The 20,698-nt window shown below is 38.2% G+C and overlaps 1 protein-coding gene, 1 long non-coding RNA gene and 1 pseudogene across 2 annotated transcripts; 2 read left to right on the top strand and 1 right to left on the bottom strand.

The window, feature by feature from the left end:
* Window positions 1-9: 9 nt before the first annotated feature.
* Window positions 10-3,457, bottom strand: LOC130555327 (cytolytic toxin-alpha-like; annotated as a pseudogene).
* Window positions 3,458-12,711: 9,254 nt separating this feature from the next.
* On the top strand, window positions 12,712-13,359 carry LOC130555264 (uncharacterized). The gene is made up of 3 exons (XR_008963105.1): window positions 12,712-12,731; window positions 12,927-13,026; window positions 13,185-13,359. It is a non-coding gene; the product is annotated as an uncharacterized LOC130555264 (long non-coding RNA).
* Window positions 13,360-18,279: 4,920 nt separating this feature from the next.
* On the top strand, window positions 18,280-20,005 carry LOC130556120 (uncharacterized). Its single transcript, XM_057336833.1, has 7 exons — window positions 18,280-18,333; window positions 18,438-18,531; window positions 18,727-18,826; window positions 18,985-19,241; window positions 19,376-19,563; window positions 19,726-19,853; window positions 19,932-20,005. The coding sequence occupies exons 1-5, from the start codon at window positions 18,293-18,295 to the stop codon at window positions 19,496-19,498; spliced, it is 615 nt and encodes a 204-aa protein (XP_057192816.1). The 5' UTR covers window positions 18,280-18,292; the 3' UTR covers window positions 19,499-19,563; window positions 19,726-19,853; window positions 19,932-20,005.
* Window positions 20,006-20,698: the final 693 nt, after the last annotated feature.

Raw genomic sequence — 20,698 nt, 5'->3', positions numbered from 1 at the left:
GGTTGTATCTCAGCCAGATATTGTCCTATTCTAACAACTCATATATCTATAGAAAGTTTATTTATTCAGCTTTCAGATTATGTAAAAAATCTCAATTTCGAAAAATTGACCCATAAGACTGGTTTTGTTGTCCAATGAGATTTGTGCAATGAGAATAAAGGAATAAATCAAACATCAATAAATGATGGGGCCTCAAAACCTCCAGGAACAGTAATATGCCTGGTTCAAAATATATTTTTAACCTAGATTTAAATTCAGATTCTACAGAAATTAGTCTGAGGGAACCCGGAAGATTATTCCACAGCTTTGGCCCCTCAACTTTAACCTAGATTTCGGGACCATCAATGTTCAGAAGACCTCAGATCTAACAGATGTATTTGGATTTAAGAGTTCACAGAGATATTAAGCAGCTAATCCAGTCAAAGCTTTAAAAACTGCTAAACTAGTGAAACTGCTAACTAGTAAAATTGCTGGATAAACGTTTACAGAAGAAGAGGGGCAGTCGTGGTCTAATGGTTAGAGAGTCGGACTCGTGACCAGAAGGTTGCCGGTTTGATCCCCAGGGCCGGCGGGCAACGACTGAGGAGCCCTTGAGCAAGGCACCTTACCCCTACTTGCTCCCCGGGCGCTGCAGTGATAGCTGCCCACTGCTCCGGGTGTACGTGTGTTCACGACTTGCTGTGCGTGTGTTCACTACTCTCTGGATGGGTTAAATGCAGAGTCACATTTCGGGTATGGGTCACCATACTTGACAAATAATTGAATTATATTATATGTTATAAAAGCTTTTTGTAATTTGGATACTATCAGCAACATAGCTGGATGCATTTAAAAAAAGTAGAAGCCCAGAGCGTCAATGTGTGCTCCACTTCTTCCCGTAATGCCATAACAGTTTCCTGTCTTCACATCAAGACTCACAGGCTGACCAAGCAGCTCACCCTTGGCAAAGTAGTGTTTTCTTTCACCATTTCCTTTTGCAACCATAAATTCCAAACCTGCAGTTCTGGTATACTTATCATTTGGCCACACTGTTGCACTGAGGATTTTATCATCTTTTTCAAAGACAAATTCTGCTTGGCAATTTCCTATTTCTTTACCAAAATTTATCATCTTTCCATCTTCAAAAGTCAGTTTCATTTTCATGAAGGGATCATACTGGGGAACACAGAAAAAAGTATTATATGTATGATATAAAAAACAATGTGCTTAGTAGTTGGATGACCACAAATGATGAAATAAATCTTTTAATACATTTTAATAAACATTTTAATAAAATAGAATCTTCAAAGACCTTGTCATAAGAAATGCTGATCTTCTGAATGGTGGAATTAAAGATAGTGGAGAACGCACAACCTCCCGTCCCGCCCACAATCACAGGTGGAGCTGAGGAAGTAAACAGAAAAAACACAATGGGGAATTTAAAAATATAAACACATTTTTTTAAGATAATTAACTTTTTTAATATAATTTTGTACACTGTCAAAAAATGGTCCCAAGCTGTCACTGGAATGGTACCCTTTCAAAATGTACACATTTGCAATTAAAGATGCATTAAAAGTACCTCAAATTAACATACCGGTACCAAATGTATGCATATTTGTACCTAAATGGTACACATTGGGACCTGTTTAAATTGTACTGTCCCAGTCACAGTTTAGGCCCCTTTTTTGGCCTTTTTCTAAAAGTGTACCAAATGTGCAGAAAACATTTACCTAAAGAAACAGAGACAGCATCACAGGCTTCACTCATTCCCATTTTACTGTACTGTCCTGTAACGGATCAAGTACTCCTTTCCAAACTTTAGTCTAGTCAGTGTAACGTGTTCATCAGATGTGTTGATGAAAATCCACTCTTCCTTCTCTGTTTTTTCCTCCTTGTACTCCACTCTGTACTGCACTGTTTCTCCAGTTGGGGACTTTTGCAGTATCAAGGACACTGAGTTTTCATTGATGCTCTTCACTATGGGTTTGGGCAGCTTGGACACCGGAGGCTTAAAGTGTCTGTTTGTCAGCGTACCTTGTTCATACAGATAGATGGAGGAGCCTGGACTGGAGGAATCAGAGATGGCAGAAACTACGAAGCACATTTTCTTATCATCTTTACTGGCATCTGCGAAGCTTTTGAAGAGAGATAAGTTCACTCTTATGTTTTTAATGGCCTCTGGATCTTTGAACCACTCTATAATACGTCTTGGGGTTATAGAATGCAACGTTGGTTTTCCATCAACCTCCATAAACTCATCATATTGCAGGAACTCATACAGAGATGAAAGATATGGGTCTTCATACTTTAGAGATGTTAAGGTCAAGCACACCACTACATCAATATCAGGATTGCAGAGGATGGTGGTCAGACCATTTGCGTCTACAGCTGCGATTCCCTTCAGAGATCGGGTGTAAGAGGTCACGAGGACAAGTTCAGACTTTGTATTATCTAAATACGTGTTAAGCTTGCTAGCATTAAAAGGGGACCTGGTGTGAATTTTCAGGATGTTTTCCAGAGACTGCTCCTTCTCTCCTCCTCCTCGAATAGCAGGCAAGACTCTTCTAAGTGCTTTCTGGAAAACCAGCTTGTAAATGTTGAATGAACTCTGAAATGAGGTCAGCCTCTCTTTAATGTCACTGGAAAGATTTACCTGTGTCCTGCTGAACAGGTCATTACATCTCCTCTCCACCTTTTCCAGATTTTCCATTACAGCTTCAGTGTTGAACAACAGACTTGTGCTGATTTCTGTCATCAGCCGAGCTGCTTGCGTGTTTAACATATGAAGAGGATAAAGCCAGACTTTTATTGGAACCACATTCTCTGGATTATCCTTCAGCAGTTTGGGGAGCTCCTTGTACACCTGCAGGGCTTCCATGTATGTGGTGGGATTCTGCGCAAGAAGGAAATCGCCATAAAATGTGCAGCTGATATTCTCGGCTATCTTCTTCTCACCAACTGTCAATTCTAAAGATCCTTTTCCTTCAATGGAAAATGTAGGGATCTTCTTGACCATGACATTCAGTTCTCCCTCAATCGTTTGCTTGTTTTCATCTTCTGAAAATGTCTGATCAAACACCATGAAGGCCTGAGCTCCGTACAGTACAGCTGTGACCACATGAGTTGCAGTTTTCTTTTCAAATACCTCAGGGTAGGTGATGTCGCTCAGTTGGGTCATAGTGAGCTGGTCAAATCTTGTGGTTTGAGTGTAATTCATTGTCACTCTGGACTGTTGGTTTGAGGATTTGGTGTCATGCAGATACTTGGCAGATCCCCCCACCTCCACCAGTCCACCCATGAAGCTGGCCTTCAGAGAAGCACTTATATCCATGAGACTGCTCTTACTAGAGAGAGTGTCAGAGCTACTAAACTTTAAATCCGTTCGAGGCCTTATGTGAGTGTCCAAATCTTTATACAATGATGCTTTATCCCACAGAGTAACTCCTGAAATGAGAAGTGGCTTTAATTGTAACTGTCACTGTTAATGAAGTAATGCACTTTTTAAGTTAACGTGCATGTCTGAACATGTATAACACTTTTTAGGTAAAGGATAAGATATAGCCAACCAACTGGATCCTGCTCATTACATAGCTACTTGCCCCATTAATAGATCATTTGAGATTAAATATTTATATAAAATGCTTTATTAGCTCATTTGTAACAAACACAAACATTTTGCGAGGGAAAAACATGTCCTATCGTTTTAAGGCCAGACACAGAGGTGTAGTCTACGTGATACGCAGGTATACGCCGTATGCCCACTAAACAATATCAAGGATTTTCGTATACCCACTTAAAAAAGCATGAGGATACATAACAAAATTATTTTGTATCAGAAAAGTGCCACACACTGACTTTTGAACCATTGGTGAAACCGGCAGATCATTCATGAAAGGCAAGCATTTAAACTACACTATTTGAGTGTTTTCGTAAGCCTGCCCCTGAAGCTACTGCCTCTTCGGGCGACGCTGCAGCAGGTGTTACAGAAAATGAGCCAGAGGAGGCTCATGCTACACTGTACGCGAGGTCCCCCTCCGTCGCGACAGCGTCCCGGGGTCTTAATCGCATTTCTCTGTTCGCCGGTGTCCACTTTTAAAACCACTGCGTATTCTTTAATAAAATGTGCATATTTGCTATCATTAATATACAGTAACTGTATGGGGATTGTTTGCATATTAAATTGTATCTAACTAGCCAACTTCACAAAAGTTAGTTTGTGTGGTGAATCAATAAATGAGGGAGAAAGGGCGAGATAACTTATACTGCAATGTTCATAATTGTTTTAGATGACAAGAGATGAGAACTCCTGGCCAGCCTTGTGAAAGTCAGTCTAGAGACACTGCCAGCAATCTATAAGTGCAACGGGTGCTTGATAAAACTGCACACATGTTCATTGTTGATTATTATAGTTTACTATCAATGTCAATAATAGACGCAACTTGCACTCATGAGTGTGACCCAAGGGCTGTTCCATAAAACAAGATTAGGAAATAAGCCAGGCTTATTTGGGTAAATCAGACTTATTGTCGGTCGATTCGGTTTCATAAAGCAAATTTAAAATAGTTTGAACTGAGTTACTATGGCAACTTATGCTGGGAAACTAGCCTGGTCCGAGGCAGGCTAACTGTCAGGCTAAGCCTTACACAGTAAAATCGGCAGTGTTAATCAAGCAGTGTTACTCTATATTTACACTTAAGGGGTCAACTTAACAACAAATGGTGAAAGATGCCCCTAGTGTTGGTGAAAATTATCAGAGTAAAATTCTGAGACGTTAGCTTTACTCTGTTAAGCCTGCCCCTCAAGCGACCTTCTTCGAGAAGATCAGGACAGTTACATAAGTTGTCTGGTCGTCGCCATTTTCTCTTTCCACGGATCGAAAGGTACGATCTTTTAAGTGTTCTCTTTTGTGTTAATTTGAATGATTGTGTGAATATATGTGCTATATTACTGCACTGGAAGCAGTTTGATGACATTTGCGAAATTTGGTTGGTTTAAACTCCACTTAACCAACCTCGAGGCAAGTGCATGCGTTGGAGAAATATTTTTAGTCACTATGGGAATGATAAAGCTTAAATTATGTCAATAGTTTTACTTGATTACTTCATCTGTTGCCTTAGCTTGATGTGTGCTGTACGTTAGTATTTTTTAAATCATTTAAGTCGTATAACGTGTCTATTGTAAGGTCTAAATGTCTATGTTTTGGGTCTAGCTGTGGCGAATGTGTCTTTTATATAAGTTAACTTAAATGTGAATACTTAATAGATGTTAGTTCGCTTAACGATGTTGTGGATTTGATTGTTTTGTTGAGTTTCAGAATGTTTTATGACGTTAGATACAGAACCTAAATCACGAAAACAAAAATATGGTTATAATTAATGTTGTAATTATATTTAAACAGTAACTATATATGCAACTGTTTAGATCATTAAAGATTCAATCTGTTTAGTGTCGCCAATAATGATAAAATATGAAGACGTTTGTTAAACGTCACCTTTGTCGTTTTATTGAAGCCACATAGATGGCGCAATGAGATTTGTGTTGACTTGGTTTTTAAGGCCGCGAAACGAAGGCGCTGTTCCGCCATTAAAACAGAAGAAGAAGGCGGAAAAGTTTCTTTCAAATGCCTGCTGCGTTTTCATCATTTTAACGTTCTCATTTCGTTATCACGAATGACTATTTAATGTTATTGCTGTTAGACATACACCATTAGGTTACATGATCGGATCGGAACATGTTTGTTCTAGTGTAAGTAATTTAAACATCAGTGTTTTTGATAAGAGCCTCAGTCTTGAACATGAAACCGATTGCAGAACTATATTAGTCATTTCATAGCACATATTATTGCAGAATTAACGTTTTGTTATTGCCCTTTTTTGAATTATCTATTGCAGGTAACTTATTGGATTTGTAACTGGATGAGTGAGGTAATATTTTGAGTTTATCTTTTCATTTCAATACAAATGGCATGCATGAAGTAAAACACTAGTACTGTATTAATACACAAATGTTTGTAGTTTCTTTGCTACATTGTACCTGTTCTAATCACAAATACTGTGATTTACTATGTGAGCTGTTGCAGCAGAATGCATGTACATATTATATGTTGGGCACTAAACCTTTTTCCTGTCATCTGTGTAGAGTATGCTGATCAAGGTGAAACTAGGGGATACCCAAAAATTTGTTAAAATAACTGAGCTGAGCAAGGAGGCATTTTTGTCTGCTGGAAAGTAATGTTGCATGTGCCCTGATGATGTCAAAGTTATCAGTAAGTAACTGACCATTACCTTTCTCACTAATTTGCATATATTTTTTCAGCCTTTTTAAAGTTTGGAGTCCCAAGTGTACTGGAGAATGTGAAGGTTCTTGATGAATCAGGGACTGAGGTGGATGGAGATGTTTTTGAGGATGTAGTTAAAGATCCCTCAGTTGGAGTTCTTACCATAACAAATGGTGCAGGTATCTATTTATTACGTTACTTGGTAAAAAATTCCTCAATGCTTATTAGTATCATGAAGATTCCTCCCCCCATATCAAACCAGGCTTGGAATCTTCCTCTCAAGCCTCTCCTGTGCAGTCAGATCGGTCTCTGTCTTCATCCTCCGTCTCTACTGACTCACAGGATACACTCATTATTGAAGAAAGCTCTTCCAGTAAACGAATGAGGCTAGATGAAGAAGCTAAAAAGGTGGGCAAGAGACTGATGAGACTGATCAATCTATATAAAAACAATTTAAATCAGTTTTATATTTCTATTATTAAAGTTTAAAAGAATGTGTGAAATTATCTTGAAAAAATAGTTTGAAGTAACATTTTTGTTTTCGGAACAGTTGGTGGAATCCGTTCTTGTCCAGAAACCTGGTGGTGACCGAATAATAAATAAATACAACCGAACCAAGTCTTTGGGGGATGACACAAGGAGAAAAATGGTCAACATTCTAGCAGCTGACATGACAGAAAAGGATGGGTAATATACAGTGGGTACGGAAAGTATTCAGACCCCCTTAAATGTTTCACTCTTTGTTATATTGCAGCCATTTGCTAAAATCATTTAAGTTCATTTTTTTCCTCATTAATGTACACACAGCACCCCATATTGACAGAAAAACACAGAATTGTTGACATTTTTGCACATTTATTAAAAAAGAAAAACTGAAATATCACATGGTCCTGAGTATTCAGACCCTTTGCTCAGTATTTAGTAGAAGCACCCTTTTGATCTAATACAGCCATGAGTCTTTTTGGGAAAGATGCAACAAGTTTGTCACTCCTGGATTTGGGGATCCTCTGCCATTCCTCCTTGCAGATCCTCTCCAGTTCTGTCAGGTTGGATGGCCAACGTTGGTGGACAGCCATTTCCAGGTCTCTCCAGAGATGCTCAATTGGGTTTAAGTCAGGGCTCTGGCTGGGCCATTCAAGAACAGTCACGGAGTTGTTGTGAAGCCACTCCTTCGTTATTTTAGCTGTATGCTTAGGGTCATTGTCTTGTTGGAAGGTGAACCTTCGGCCCAGTCTGAGGTCCTGAGCACTCTGGAGAAGGTTTTCATCCAGGATATCGCTGTACTTGGCCGCATTCATCTTTCCCTCGATTGCAACCAGTCGTCCTGTCCCTGCAGCTGAAAAACACTCCTACAGCATGATGCTGCCACCACTGTTGGGACTGTATTGGACAGGTGATGAGCAGTGCCTGGTTTTCTCCACACATACTGCTTAGAATTAAGGCCAAAAAGTTCTATCTTGGTCTCATCAGACCAGAGAATCTTATTTCTCACCATCTTGGAGTCCTTCAGGTGTTTTTTAGCAAACTCCATGCGGGCTTTCATGTGTCTTGCACTGAGGAGAGGCCACTCTGCCATAAAGCCCCGACTGGTGGAGGGCTGCAGTGATGGTTGACTTTCTACAACTTTCTCCCATCTCCCGACTGCATCTCTGGAGCTCAGCCACAGTGATCTTTGGGTTCTTCTTTACCTCTCTCACCAAGGCTCTTCTCCCCCGATAGCTCAGTTTGGCCAGACGGCCAGCTCTAGGAAGGGTTCTGGTCGTCCCAAACGTCTTCCATTTAAGGATTATGGAGGCCACTGTGCTCTTAGGAACCTTAAGTGCAGCAGAAATTTTTTTGTAACCTTGGCCAGATCTGTGCCTTGCCACAATTCTGTCTCTGAGCTCTTCAGGCAGTTCCTTTGACCTCATGATTCTCATTTGCTCTGACATGCACTGAGAGCTGTAAGGTCTTATATAGACAGGTGTGTGGCTTTCCTAATCAAGTCCAATCAGTATAATCAAACACAGCTATGGACTCAAATGAAGGTGTAGAACCATCTCAAGGATGATCAGAAGAAATGGACAGCACCAGAGTTAAATATATGAGTGTCACAGCAAAGGGTCTGAATACTTAGGACCATGTGATATTTCAGTTTTTCTTTTTTAATAAATGTGCAAAAATGTCAACAATTCTGTGTTTTTCTGTCCATATGGGGTGCTGTGTGTACATTAATGAGGAAAAAAAATGAACTTAATTGATTTTAGCAAATGGCTGCAATATAACAAAGAGTGAAAAATTTAAGGGGGTCTGAATACTTTCCGTACCCACTGTATATATATCATTTACTGGAGTAAATGTGATCTCATTATAGTTCTATTAATTTTTGTAAACCTAGAATAAAGACAATTGATTTTTCTATTATTATGCAGTACATCACCACCAAGGCAGGTGAAAGAATTTGGAATTGTGGGTTTGTTCCCTTAATTGTGTTTGTTAACAGCAGGTGTTCATCATTAATGACTCAATCATCTCTTAATGAATCACTTCATTATCTCATTATCTTCAACACTGCTTCAGTGTTACTTTAACACCCTATAGTGTGGACACATATAAACACCCAGCAGTGTTCATTTAACACTGGCCAATTTGCTGTGTAGTTGAAAAATATACTGTACCGAGTGTCCCATGATCTGACAGCAAATTTTTTTAAAAAAAGTTTGTTTTCTAAAAATTGCTTTGTCACACCATAGGACATATACAGTATATTTGTCAACTATCCATTTACTGTTGTGGACAAAATTTGGGCATCCTTGATAAATATGAGCAAAGAAAGCTGTGAAAACCAATCTGCATTGTTTCTCACAAAATACAATGTTTCATTGAAGTAAAACAATTGAAGGTAGGGGGAAATAACATAATGAAATAAATGCTACATAAAAAACACACTGGCCACAATTATTAACACCGCTATTAATTCTTATGAGTAAAATATCTCTTAAATATATTCCTATTGATATTAACATTTCTGTATCACACCCAAGTGAAAAGCAAAAATCAGTTGACTCTTTGGGTCTGAAGCTTAAAATAATAAAGGAAAACAAGCACCTCCATCACCACAAGTTGTTTGGGGAAAAAACTCTGCTAGAAATCTTGTATAATAGGTCGTATTTGGATCTTCCATGATCAAGACATTGGTTCAAAATCATTTAATAATTATTTGTTAAATGACACAATTTATGACTAACATCTGACCCTCATGACCTTTGTTTCATCTATCAATTCCAGTATTGAAGGGACACCTGTTGCATGACATACTGTGTGCATTAGTCACAGTATGCATATTTGGGCCTAAGGTTGACATCCAAATAACCACTACACGTGGCATGCAAATAAATGGGTAGCGGGGATTTTCAGTGTATCATTTCCAATTATTGGCGGAGGCCTCTAAGTGTTTCGGCGCATTTTTAAAATGACAAATTGTGACTACTGTGACCCTCAGTGACCTTTGTTTATCTCATCCTACCAGTATGTGATTAAGCACATCTGTGTTGAACAACATAGCATGATCTTAAACTAAAATGCATGTTTTGATACAAAAATAAGCCTCCGAGATAACACAACACGTGGCCTGTCAGTTACAATGGAAGGAGGGAACTTCCTGGTTGCTGTGTAGTCTGTTCAGGGAGGCCAAATAGCTGTTTCAACGGCAATGCATAAAATGACTAAAATGAATCCAAATGTTGTTTATTTGCATTGATCTTCCAGTATGTGATTAGGTACACTGTGTTGCACGACATACTGTGTGCATTAGTCACAGTATGCATATTTTGGGCTAAGGTTGACATCCAAATACCACTACAACGTGGCATGCAAATAAATGGGTAGCGGACTTTCAGTGCTATCATATCCATTATTCGCGGAGGCCTATAAGTGTTTCGGCGGCATTGTTTAAAATGACAATGTGATTAACTGTGACCCTCAGTGACCTTTGTTTTATCTCATCTACCAGTATGTGATTAAGCACACTGTGTTGAACAACATAGCATGATCTTTAAACGTAAAATGCATTGTTTTGATACAAAAATAAGCCTCCTTGATAACACAAACACGTGGCCTGTCAGTTACAATGGTAAGAGGGAACTTCCTGGTTGCTGTGTAGTCTGTTCAGTGGTTGCAGAGTCACTCATTTACACTACACGAGGACCTCAAGCCGCGAGACCCTGGGGGCCCGAATGGACCCCAAATTGCACAGTGGCTTTGCGTACACGCCCCACGGGCGACATACCGAAAGGGCTAACGAGCTGGCCCATTTTTTTAATATTCCTAATCATACGTCACTCTCTTTGCCTATTTCGTTTGTCGGAATCCGGACCCCCGCCCGACGGGCCGGGGGTCGTCGGACCCCCAGGGTGCTTTCGGGAAAAGTAATGTGCTAGTGGACAAAAAATGGTTTGTGGTAGTGGGCGGGCCTGGGTTCCACCCCCTTTGATCTGAGGCCCAGTGAGTGAAGTAGATGATCAGTGGACAGAAGTGGTTTCGTGGTAGTGGGCGTGTCTGGGGGCTGGTCCTGGTACACCCCAGCGTTCAATGGCCAGCGGGGACGAATAGCGAAAGCAAGGACTCGACTCCCAGCAGTAAGCTACCCCACCCTGAATGACCAGCCATTTAGCTGTGAAAGCGCTATTTAGAAGGTTGGATTACCTCTGCGGAGGCTTACCTGAATGGGAAAAGGCTGGCGTGGACCACAAACGGTTTCGTGGACCGTGGTGGGGGGGGTGGGGGTCTCACCAGGGTCTCCATGGCTCTGGGCGCCCCAAGAGGTGTCCACTCACCCACTATATGGGGGTAGCTATAAGTGTGGTGGTCTTACCCCTGGGTAAGTGTAAATGGGTGTTGCTGATCTATTCAGCGACTACCGGGGATCCTTTTTCGGTGAGACGATCCATCGCCCCCACTATGCGCCATATGGCAGTTTATTTGAATGGGGAAATTTCCACGAACCAGTGTTAATTTCGTTGACGAAAACTATGATGAAAAGTATTCGTTAACGACATGTTTTCACTGACGAAAACGAGATGATAACTAATAAAAATGAATGCATGATAACGAAAACTGTAATAAAAATATACTGACATTTTCGTCAACTAATAAAAACGAGACGAAAATATTCTTGTCCCACCTGGCGGACATCAGTTTGCGCGCATGTGCTTATCTCATATAAATGGTAGAGAGAAGTCTCTGGGAGAAGGGGAAGCACACACTGTATTCTGTGTCTCCACGCGGTTTACAAAGCGTCTTATTTTCCTTCACGATCGCCGGTAAAACGCCGCAAACTTGAAGTGCGACTGCAGGCGAGTTACCCCGAAACACATTACGAAGGCAGCACAAAGGTTTTTATATGCCTATGTTAACTTAACACGAGCTGCTGCATAACGTGAAATGCAACATAAAGTCAGCCAAAAGAAACCAGCGCTGTCCTCTACTGATTATAGAAGTGATGAAGTGAGTCAAACTGTACATTCGAACCAAGTATGTAACATGTTTGCATGATTAAAGAAATGTAATACAATTTATATAATATGTCTTTTTGAAAGCTATTTCTCATTCATTGCTGTATCAGCAAAGACAGTGCAGCTCTTTCTTCAAAGAGGCATTCCATGAGCCAATAGCCTTTGAGTGTGAGCCCTGTCAGAGCGTTTCATTGGTTGAATGAACTGAATGAAACGCCCTACTTAACGAGTCAATTGAGTCAAATGGGATTGAATGAACTGGAACATGTCATTCATGGTCTAATATTCTGTGTTCCAACAATGCAAATCTAGTTACTGAACTTTTCTGAAAAATAAAGGTAATGACCTGGTTTAATTTCATTTTAAGGTGAAGTAAATTATGTCAAAACAGTTGAATCTTTGTATGGAAGATTTAATTACTTTAAGTAAATGATTTAAACCATTTAGATTTTAGTAGACTAAATATAATGTATATTATTCGACTAAAATGTTTTTCATATTTCGTCGACTAAAACTAGACTAAAACTAAAATGATGGGGTTGACTAAAATGTGACTAAAACTAAATTGCATTTTCGTCAAAAGACTATGACTAAAACTGAATCAAAATTTGCTGTCAAAATTAACACTGCGACGAACCCACTAAAAGTGCTTCCTGAGTGAATTACCAACACAGTAAAATCGGCAGTGTTAATCAAGCAGTGTTACTCTATATTTACACTTAAGGAGTCAACTTAACAACAAATGGTGAAAGATGCCCCTAGTGTTGGTGAAAATTATCAGAGTAAAATTCTGAGACGTTAGCTTCACTCTGTTAAGCCCCGCCCCTTCAAGCAACCTCCTTCGAGAAGATCAGGACAGTTACAGAAGTTTTTGGTCGGCGCCATTTTCTCTTTCCACGGATCGAAAGGTACGCTCTTTTAAGTGTTCTCTTTTGTGTTAATTTGAATNCCTCAGTGACCCTTACGCCAAAAATGGCTACGTAAGTATCATTGTTTTAAAAATCTCTCTCTCTAATATATATATATATATATATATGTGTGTGTGTGTGTGTTTTGATTTAACACATCTTTAATACTGCTAATCACACAGCCATAGTACAGGTTAGGTACTTTTCTCTTGAGTTGTTATTTGCTTATGAATTTTAAAACTTTTTTCTGTATTTTATCTTTCTAAGGAGCATTACTACGATGGTGAGAGCGGCACTGGGTATTTGGCATGGAGGATAAAAACAATACAGAGAGGCTTGGCGAAGGATCGAAGAGCATCATTTGGAGGTTCGGAATGAAATTGTGAAATCTGACGTTTTGTGCTTTTTTTTACATATCTCGTAACTGTTACCTCTTTATTTGTTCTAAGAGGAGTCTGTTTTAAATAAATAGGGATTTATTTCATGTAGCATTCTTTTAACCTTAATTGCTTTGTTGTTCATCAGAACAAGGATTGTCTGCTGAGGGCATGTCTGGTGGTGGACCAACTGTAAGACGGGAGTCAGAGTTTACCCCTGAGACTGTCTTGAGTGAGGAGGAATGCAAAGAAGCTATTGCATTCATGAGCCATTCAGCTGATGAGGAAGCAGTCAAAAAGAAAATGAAATTGACATTTGACTATCGCCGCAAACAGTGGTGTAAAGTTATTGGAGTAAATGTACTTAGTTACTTTACTTAAGTATCTTTTTGGCTACTTTGTAGTTGTACTGAGTAGTAAAGATATTAGCAACTTTTACTCTCTACTTAACTACATTTTTGAACAAGTATATGTACTCTTTACTCCACTACATTTGTAATGACTAATGCAGTTACACATTACATTTTGCATGGCACCTATCTTATAATTAATATTGCCATTCACAGGGCATTGAAGGTACTACAATCTTGTGGATTTTGCTATAACTTACAAAAACTTGTCAACATGGCTTCTTTATATGAATATGAGTGCAGTATCAGGTAGATGTCAATCGCTGGCGGTTTATACACGGTTAGCCCTTACCCGCTATTTCTACAGTAATATATTGGCAACACTCTTGCCAGCTAGTTACTGTAGGTCACACATCTACAAAAGCTCTTATTTTTAAAACTAACTCTTCCTAAATGTGCTCTAAACATGTTTGCTCAAAATTTGACCATGTGGTGGGACTATTGCCATGAAGTGATGTAAACCAGTAAAAAGAATGTATAGTATTTCAATTTTCAAAAGTGCTCTCACACTATATAGACAAAATATTAACCTATAGAATGAGTCGGACACAGAGAAATGAACAATTCACATATGAATCTCAACAATGGTGACAATCAACAAATGAACAGCTTCATGCGGCAATGCATGCTGGGTAACATCATAGTACAAAACTCATTCATGATCCCAATGTTTGTTCTGTTATCTGTCTTGATTGCCATTGAGGTTTGTATGTCAAGTGTCTAACTGTGTCTCAATTGCAAAGAAAGATTTTCTGACAGAGATCTTTCCATTATAACATGTAATCACTTTACCAAACATATCTTAATAAATCTTAAATGCTATATTATTATTATTTAATGATTGAATTCTTTCAGATGTATCTTCAGTTACTAAGCAAACATAAAGTTGCGGTTCCTGTAAAGTCCCTTTCAGTGTTATTGTATAAGTGTACATTTTAAAGCTACAAGAAAGTCAAAGAGTCCAACCAAAGCAAACACTGATCGCCATAATGGTGACTTAAAACATAATTGAACCACTATGAACTAGAGTTCAATCTCAATAAGATCTTACACAGATGACAGAAATAAAGTGAAAGTGGTGTCTGTAATATGTGAAGATGTTATTGATGTTTGTGTTTAATTCTCCTCTGGTGAAATCTTGACAGATTTATTGTGTTCATCTGTTATTTACACTTGTTCATCTAAGACTGTGTGACTTAAGTGCGTTAATAGATTCTTTATTAATGTATCTTCAAACAGCCATTGCAGTAGTTTACTGTAAAACACCTACAGTAACTAGCAGGCAACAGTGTTGCCAATACAGTATATTACTGTAGAAATGGCAGGTAAGGGCTAACAGTGTATGTGAAATGAGGACATGACTGCAGCTGGCCATGAGGCCCAAACCAGCATGTCCAGTGCAAAAAGGCTTTGACTTTTTGATTTTACTTAACATTACTTTATTTATCCGTTATATTGAAGAGACCTTTTTGAAGGAGTTTGGTTTACTTATGAGCAGTTGAGCTTAAATGAGACTTGGGTGTTTGTAATAGACGTACAGTAGGTTATGATGTCGGCCATGATTTGTTGCAATTTTGAGGTGTTCAGTCTTATTATGATTTAAGAAAATAAATGCGATTGCTCTCCTCACAAATCGACTGTTTCTAGTTTTTCCACTGACATGTTGAGGACTAGTGCTTCTTTGAGCCTACATTCAGTATGAGTAAAATACTCAAGTACTGTTCAAATCAGATACTCGAAGACTTTTACTCAAGTCGTTTTGGAATTGGTGACTTGTAACTTGTAATGGAGTAATTTTCACTGCAAGGTATCTGTACTTTTACTTAAGTATGGTTTTCAGGTACTCTTTACACCTTCTGCCCGCAAGATGGTTCTTGACCCTGTGCAGTCAGGTGATATACTGACAGTGTTTCCACGTTTCAAAGACATCAAAGGCTTGGTAAAGTATTTATAAAAATCATTTTAATTACTTTTAAAATGGATTTACTGTTGTCTAGAATGCCTAGATTAATGATTTCATGGATTTATAGTGAATTGTCTGGTTCTCTTTATTTTCTGCCCTGTCTTAGATTGAGCAAGACTTTGTTTTGATGTTTGGAGAAGGAGTGTCAGGCAAGCTACTGGAGAAGTGGACGACTGCCTTCAAGAAAAAAGTCATTCAGCAGTGCAAAAGGCCATTTGATCTTCAGATGAAATATGGTATAACAGATTCTGCATTGCATATAGTGCCGTATTGCCATTTCATGCAGACATGACTTGTGCTTGTATCCTGAGCCTGAAAGTTAATAAATGTTTCAAATGTGAAAAAGTTGTTCTGTGTTCTTTGTTTTGAAAACATGTTAATTTCACATTGTAGAACAGTTATTGTTTAGTTTTTAGATGTAAAATATACTTTCCTTAGTAATGTTTATAGCTAATAACACAGTGATTATTACTTTTCCAACAAATATATATTTACACCACAGAGTGAAAAATTGATACTTACAACACAAAACGAGTGGTAAAATTTTACTCTGGTTACGATAATTTCACACTATTAAAAATGTAAATAAACTCTCATTAGTGTTAATATTTCATAAATGTAGAGTTAATTCTGTATTAGTGTTAAACTGTGGTAACACCAAACAGAGTAACTTTCCCCAAGTGTTAAACTGTAGAAACACTATTTAGTGTTGAACAGTGTTAATTTTTTACTCAAAATAGAGTTAATTTTACTCTGGAAATGTAACACCATGATGAGAGTCAATTTATCACCATTTCTGAGTGGGACCAAATACACTCGGGCCCAGTGTTAAATATAACTCTTATAGAGTTTATTTAACACTGCAAAATTTACTGTGGATTATGTGAATATATGTGCTATATTACTGCACTGGAAGCAGTTTGATGACATTTGCGAAATTTGGTTGGTTTAAACTCGACTTAACTAACCTCGAGGCAAGTGCATGCGTTGGAGAAATATTTTTAGTCAGTATGGGAATGATAAAGCTTAAATTATGTCAATAGTTTTACTTGATTACTTTATCTGTTGCCTTAGCTTGATGTGTGCTGTACGTTAGTGTTTTTTTAATCATTTAAGTCATACAACGTGTCTATTGGAAGGTCTAAATGTCTATGTTTTGGGTCTAGCTGTGGTGAATGTCTTTTATATAAGTTAACTTAAATGTGAATACTTAATAGATGTTAATAGACGCTTAACGATGTTGTGGGTTTGATTGTTTTGTTGCGTTTCAGAATGTTTTATGACGTTAGATACAGAACCTAAATCACGAAAACAAAAATATGGTCATAATTAATGTTGTAATTATATTTAAACAGTAACAATATATGCGACTGTTTAGATCATTAAATATTCAATCTGTTTAGTGTCGCCAATAATTATAAAATATGAAGACGTTTGTTTAACGTCACCTTTGTCGTTTTATTGAAGCCACATACTGTAGATGGCGCAATGAGATTTGTGTTAACTTGTTTCAAGGCCGCGAAACGAAGGCGCTGTTCCGCCATTATAACAGAAGAAGAAAAAGGCGGAAAAGTTTCTTTCAAATGCCTGCTGCGTTTTCATCATTTTAACGTTCTCATTTCGTTATCACGAATGACTATTTAATGTTATTGCTGTTAGACATACACCATAGGTTACTTGATCGGATCGGATCTTGTTTGTTCTAGTGTAAGTAATTTAAACATCAGTGTTTTTGATAAGCGCCTCAGTCTTGAACATGAAACCGATTGAAGAACTATATATTTGTCATTCCATAGTCCATATTATTGCAGATTTAACGTTTTGTTATTTCCCTTTTTACAATTATCTATTGCAGGTAACTTATTGGATTTGTAACTGGATAAGTGAGGTAGTATTTTGAGTGTATCTTTTCATTTCAATACAAATGTCATGCATTAAGTAAAACACTAGTATTAATACACAAATGTTTGTAGTTTCTTTGCTACATTGTACCTGTTCTACTCACAAATACTGTGATTTACTACGTGAGCTGTTGCAGCAGAATGCATGTACATATTATATGTTGGGCACTAAACCTTTTTCCTGTCATCTGTGTAGAGTATGCTGATCAAGGTGAAACTAGGGGATACCCAAAAATTTGTTAAAATAACTGAGCTGAGCCTGGAGGCATTTTTGTCTGCTGGTAAGTAATGTTGCATGTGCCCTGATGATGTCAAAGTTATCAGTAAGTAACTGACCATTACCTTTCTCACTAATTTGCATATATTTTTTCAGCCTTTTTAAAGTTTGGAGTCCCAAGTGTACTGGAGAATGTGAAGGTTCTTGATGAATCAGGGACTGAGGTGGATGGAGATGTTTTTGAGGATGTAATTAAAGATCCCTCAGTTGGAGTTCTTACCATAACAAATGGTGCAGGTATCTATTTATTACGTTACTTGGTAGAAAATTCCTCAATGCTTATTAGTATCATGAAGATTCCTCCCCCCATAACCAACCAGGCTTGGAATCTTCCTCTCAAGCCTCTCCTGTGCAGTCAGATCGGTCTCTGTCTTCATCCTCCATCTCTACTGACTCACAGGATACACTCATTATTGAAGAAAGCTCTTCCAGTAAACGAATGAGGCTAGATGAAGAAGCTAAAAAGGTGGGCAAGAGACTGTTGAGACTGATCAATCTATATATAAACAATTTAAATCAATTTTATATTTCTATTATTAAAGTTTAAAAGAATGTGTGAAATTATCTTGAAAAAAATAGTTTGAAGTAACATTTTTGTTTTCGGAACAGTTGGTGGAATCCGTTCTTGTCCAGAAACCTGGTGGTGACCGGATAATAAATGAATACAACCAAACCAAGTCTTTGGGGGATGACACAAGGAGAAAAATGGTCAACATTCTAGCAGCTGACATGACAGAAAAGAATGGGTAATATATATATTACTGGAGTAAATGTGATCTCTTATTATAGTTCTATTAATTTGTTTTGTAAACCTAGAATAAAGACAATTGGGTTTTTTATTATTATGCAGTACATCACCACCAAGGCATATGAAAGAAAAATATGCCAGAGGAATTGTGGGTTTGTTCCCTTACCTCAGTGACCCTTACGCCAAAAATGGCTACGTAAGTATCATTGTTTTAAAAATCTCTCTCTCTAATATATATATATATATATATATGTGTGTGTGTGTGTGTTTTGATTTAACACATCTTTAATACTGCTAATCACACAGCCATAGTACAGGTTAGGTACTTTTCTCTTGAGTTGTTATTTGCTTATGAATTTTAAAACTTTTTTCTGTATTTTATCTTTCTAAGGAGCATTACTACGATGGTGAGAGCGGCACTGGGTATTTGGCATGGAGGATAAAAACAATACAGAGAGGCTTGGCGAAGGATCGAAGAGCATCATTTGGAGGTTCGGAATGAAATTGTGAAATCTGACGTTTTGTGCTTTTTTTTACATATCTCGTAACTGTTACCTCTTTATTTGTTCTAAGAGGAGTCTGTTTTAAATAAATAGGGATTTATTTCATGTAGCATTCTTTTAACCTTAATTGCTTTGTTGTTCATCAGAACAAGGATTGTCTGCTGAGGGCATGTCTGGTGGTGGACCAACTGTAAGACGGGAGTCAGAGTTTACCCCTGAGACTGTCTTGAGTGAGGAGGAATGCAAAGAAGCTATTGCATTCATGAGCCATTCAGCTGATGAGGAAGCAGTCAAAAAGAAAATGAAATTGACATTTGACTATCGCCGCAAGATGGTTCTTGACCCTGTGCAGTCAGGTGATATACTGACAGTGTTTCCACGTTTCAAAGACATCAAAGGCTTGGTAAAGTATTTATAAAAATCATTTTAATTACTTTTAAAATGGATTTACTGTTGTCTAGAATGCCTAGATTGATTTAATGGATTTATATCTAATAGTGAATTGCCTGGTTCTCTTTATTTTCTGCCCTGTCTTAGATTGAGCAAGACTTTGTTCTGATGTTTTGGAGAAGGACTGTCAGGAAAGCTACTGGAGAAGTGGACGACTGCCTTCAAGAAAAAAGTCATTCAGCAGTGCAAAAAGCTTCCAACTACTGGTGATGTAGAAGAACTCCTGCTAGCAGCTGAATCTCCCACAGATGACTCGGATGAGAGACTTAATTTTGGTAAAACATTTCAGATGAATTTTACATGTATATATTTTCAGTATGAATTCTATGAAAAATAAGTGCGCATATACATACGTATATGTGTGTGTGTGTGTGTTAGTTTTAGGTTTGATTATTGATCAAGGTTTGCTAACATTGCTGTGTCATGTGTCTGAACAGTTTGGGACAGTGATCTCGCTTCTATAGTGCTGCTACTGCATCTGATCCCTCCTTCTGCTCAAGGCCGAAAGAGACCAGGAAAGGTCTCTGCCTCTCAAGCTGAGCGACATCTTGTTGTCTTCAAGAAGGTTCGTGTTTTTTTTTCTTTTTTTCTTTTTCTTAATTAACTTATTAGTGATTCTCTGTAATTTCCTTTGTCTTCTCAGAGTGGAACAAACATTAATGAGCATCTTCGAGTCATCACTGCTAGTGCTCAGCCCTATCTCCTGGCTGTGGGACCTCAGAAGAATTCAGTTCACCAATACTTCGTCATTCTTGATCAGCATGCCATTCCATGCAAGTCAACCTCTTCTCTTGGTGCCTTTGACGAACTCTTTAAGGCACACTATGTTTTTGGCACCTCTTACAACACTATGCTACACAACATGTACACTTTCATCCAGACCACTGTGTACAACATAGATGTTGGAAAAGTGAAAGAGAGTCCACGTGTTGCTGAGGTGAGAGCAAGGCTGCTTAGTTAGGTGCCTTAAGTTTTTCTGCCAAGATGAAGTGTTTTGTTTGTGAGGCTGAGTTAAATGGTTCAAAAATGCTTCTTAGGCACTTTAGATTAGTTCATGGGTTTGTTCCAGGAAAGACTCTTCGCCTAAAGTGTGTAGAGGCAGGTTGTGGTTCTGTGTTTGGGACTTTTTCAGGCTTTAGGAAACATCTGCACGTAAAACACGCTGAGCAAAGTGATCGGAGTTTTGAAACATTTGACAACCGTGAGACTGCCAATACAGATGAACAAAGTAATGCAGAAACATCTGATCAGACTGGCAGTCCTGGAGAGGTAGCCTCTGCGTCTGTACTGTTAAAGTCACAAAAGAGCACTTTGGATATGTGTGCGTCTGCTGTTGCAGAACTAAGAGTTGCTGGAGTAAGTCAGTCTGTTTTAAATGGTTTTGTTTTATCTATGGAGGAAATAGTTTTT

The sequence above is a fragment of the Triplophysa rosa genome, linkage group LG6, assembly GCF_024868665.1.
Source record: "Triplophysa rosa linkage group LG6, Trosa_1v2, whole genome shotgun sequence".
Taxonomy (NCBI): domain Eukaryota; kingdom Metazoa; phylum Chordata; class Actinopteri; order Cypriniformes; family Nemacheilidae; genus Triplophysa; species Triplophysa rosa.
This window is presented reverse-complemented; position numbering and strand designations above follow the sequence as displayed.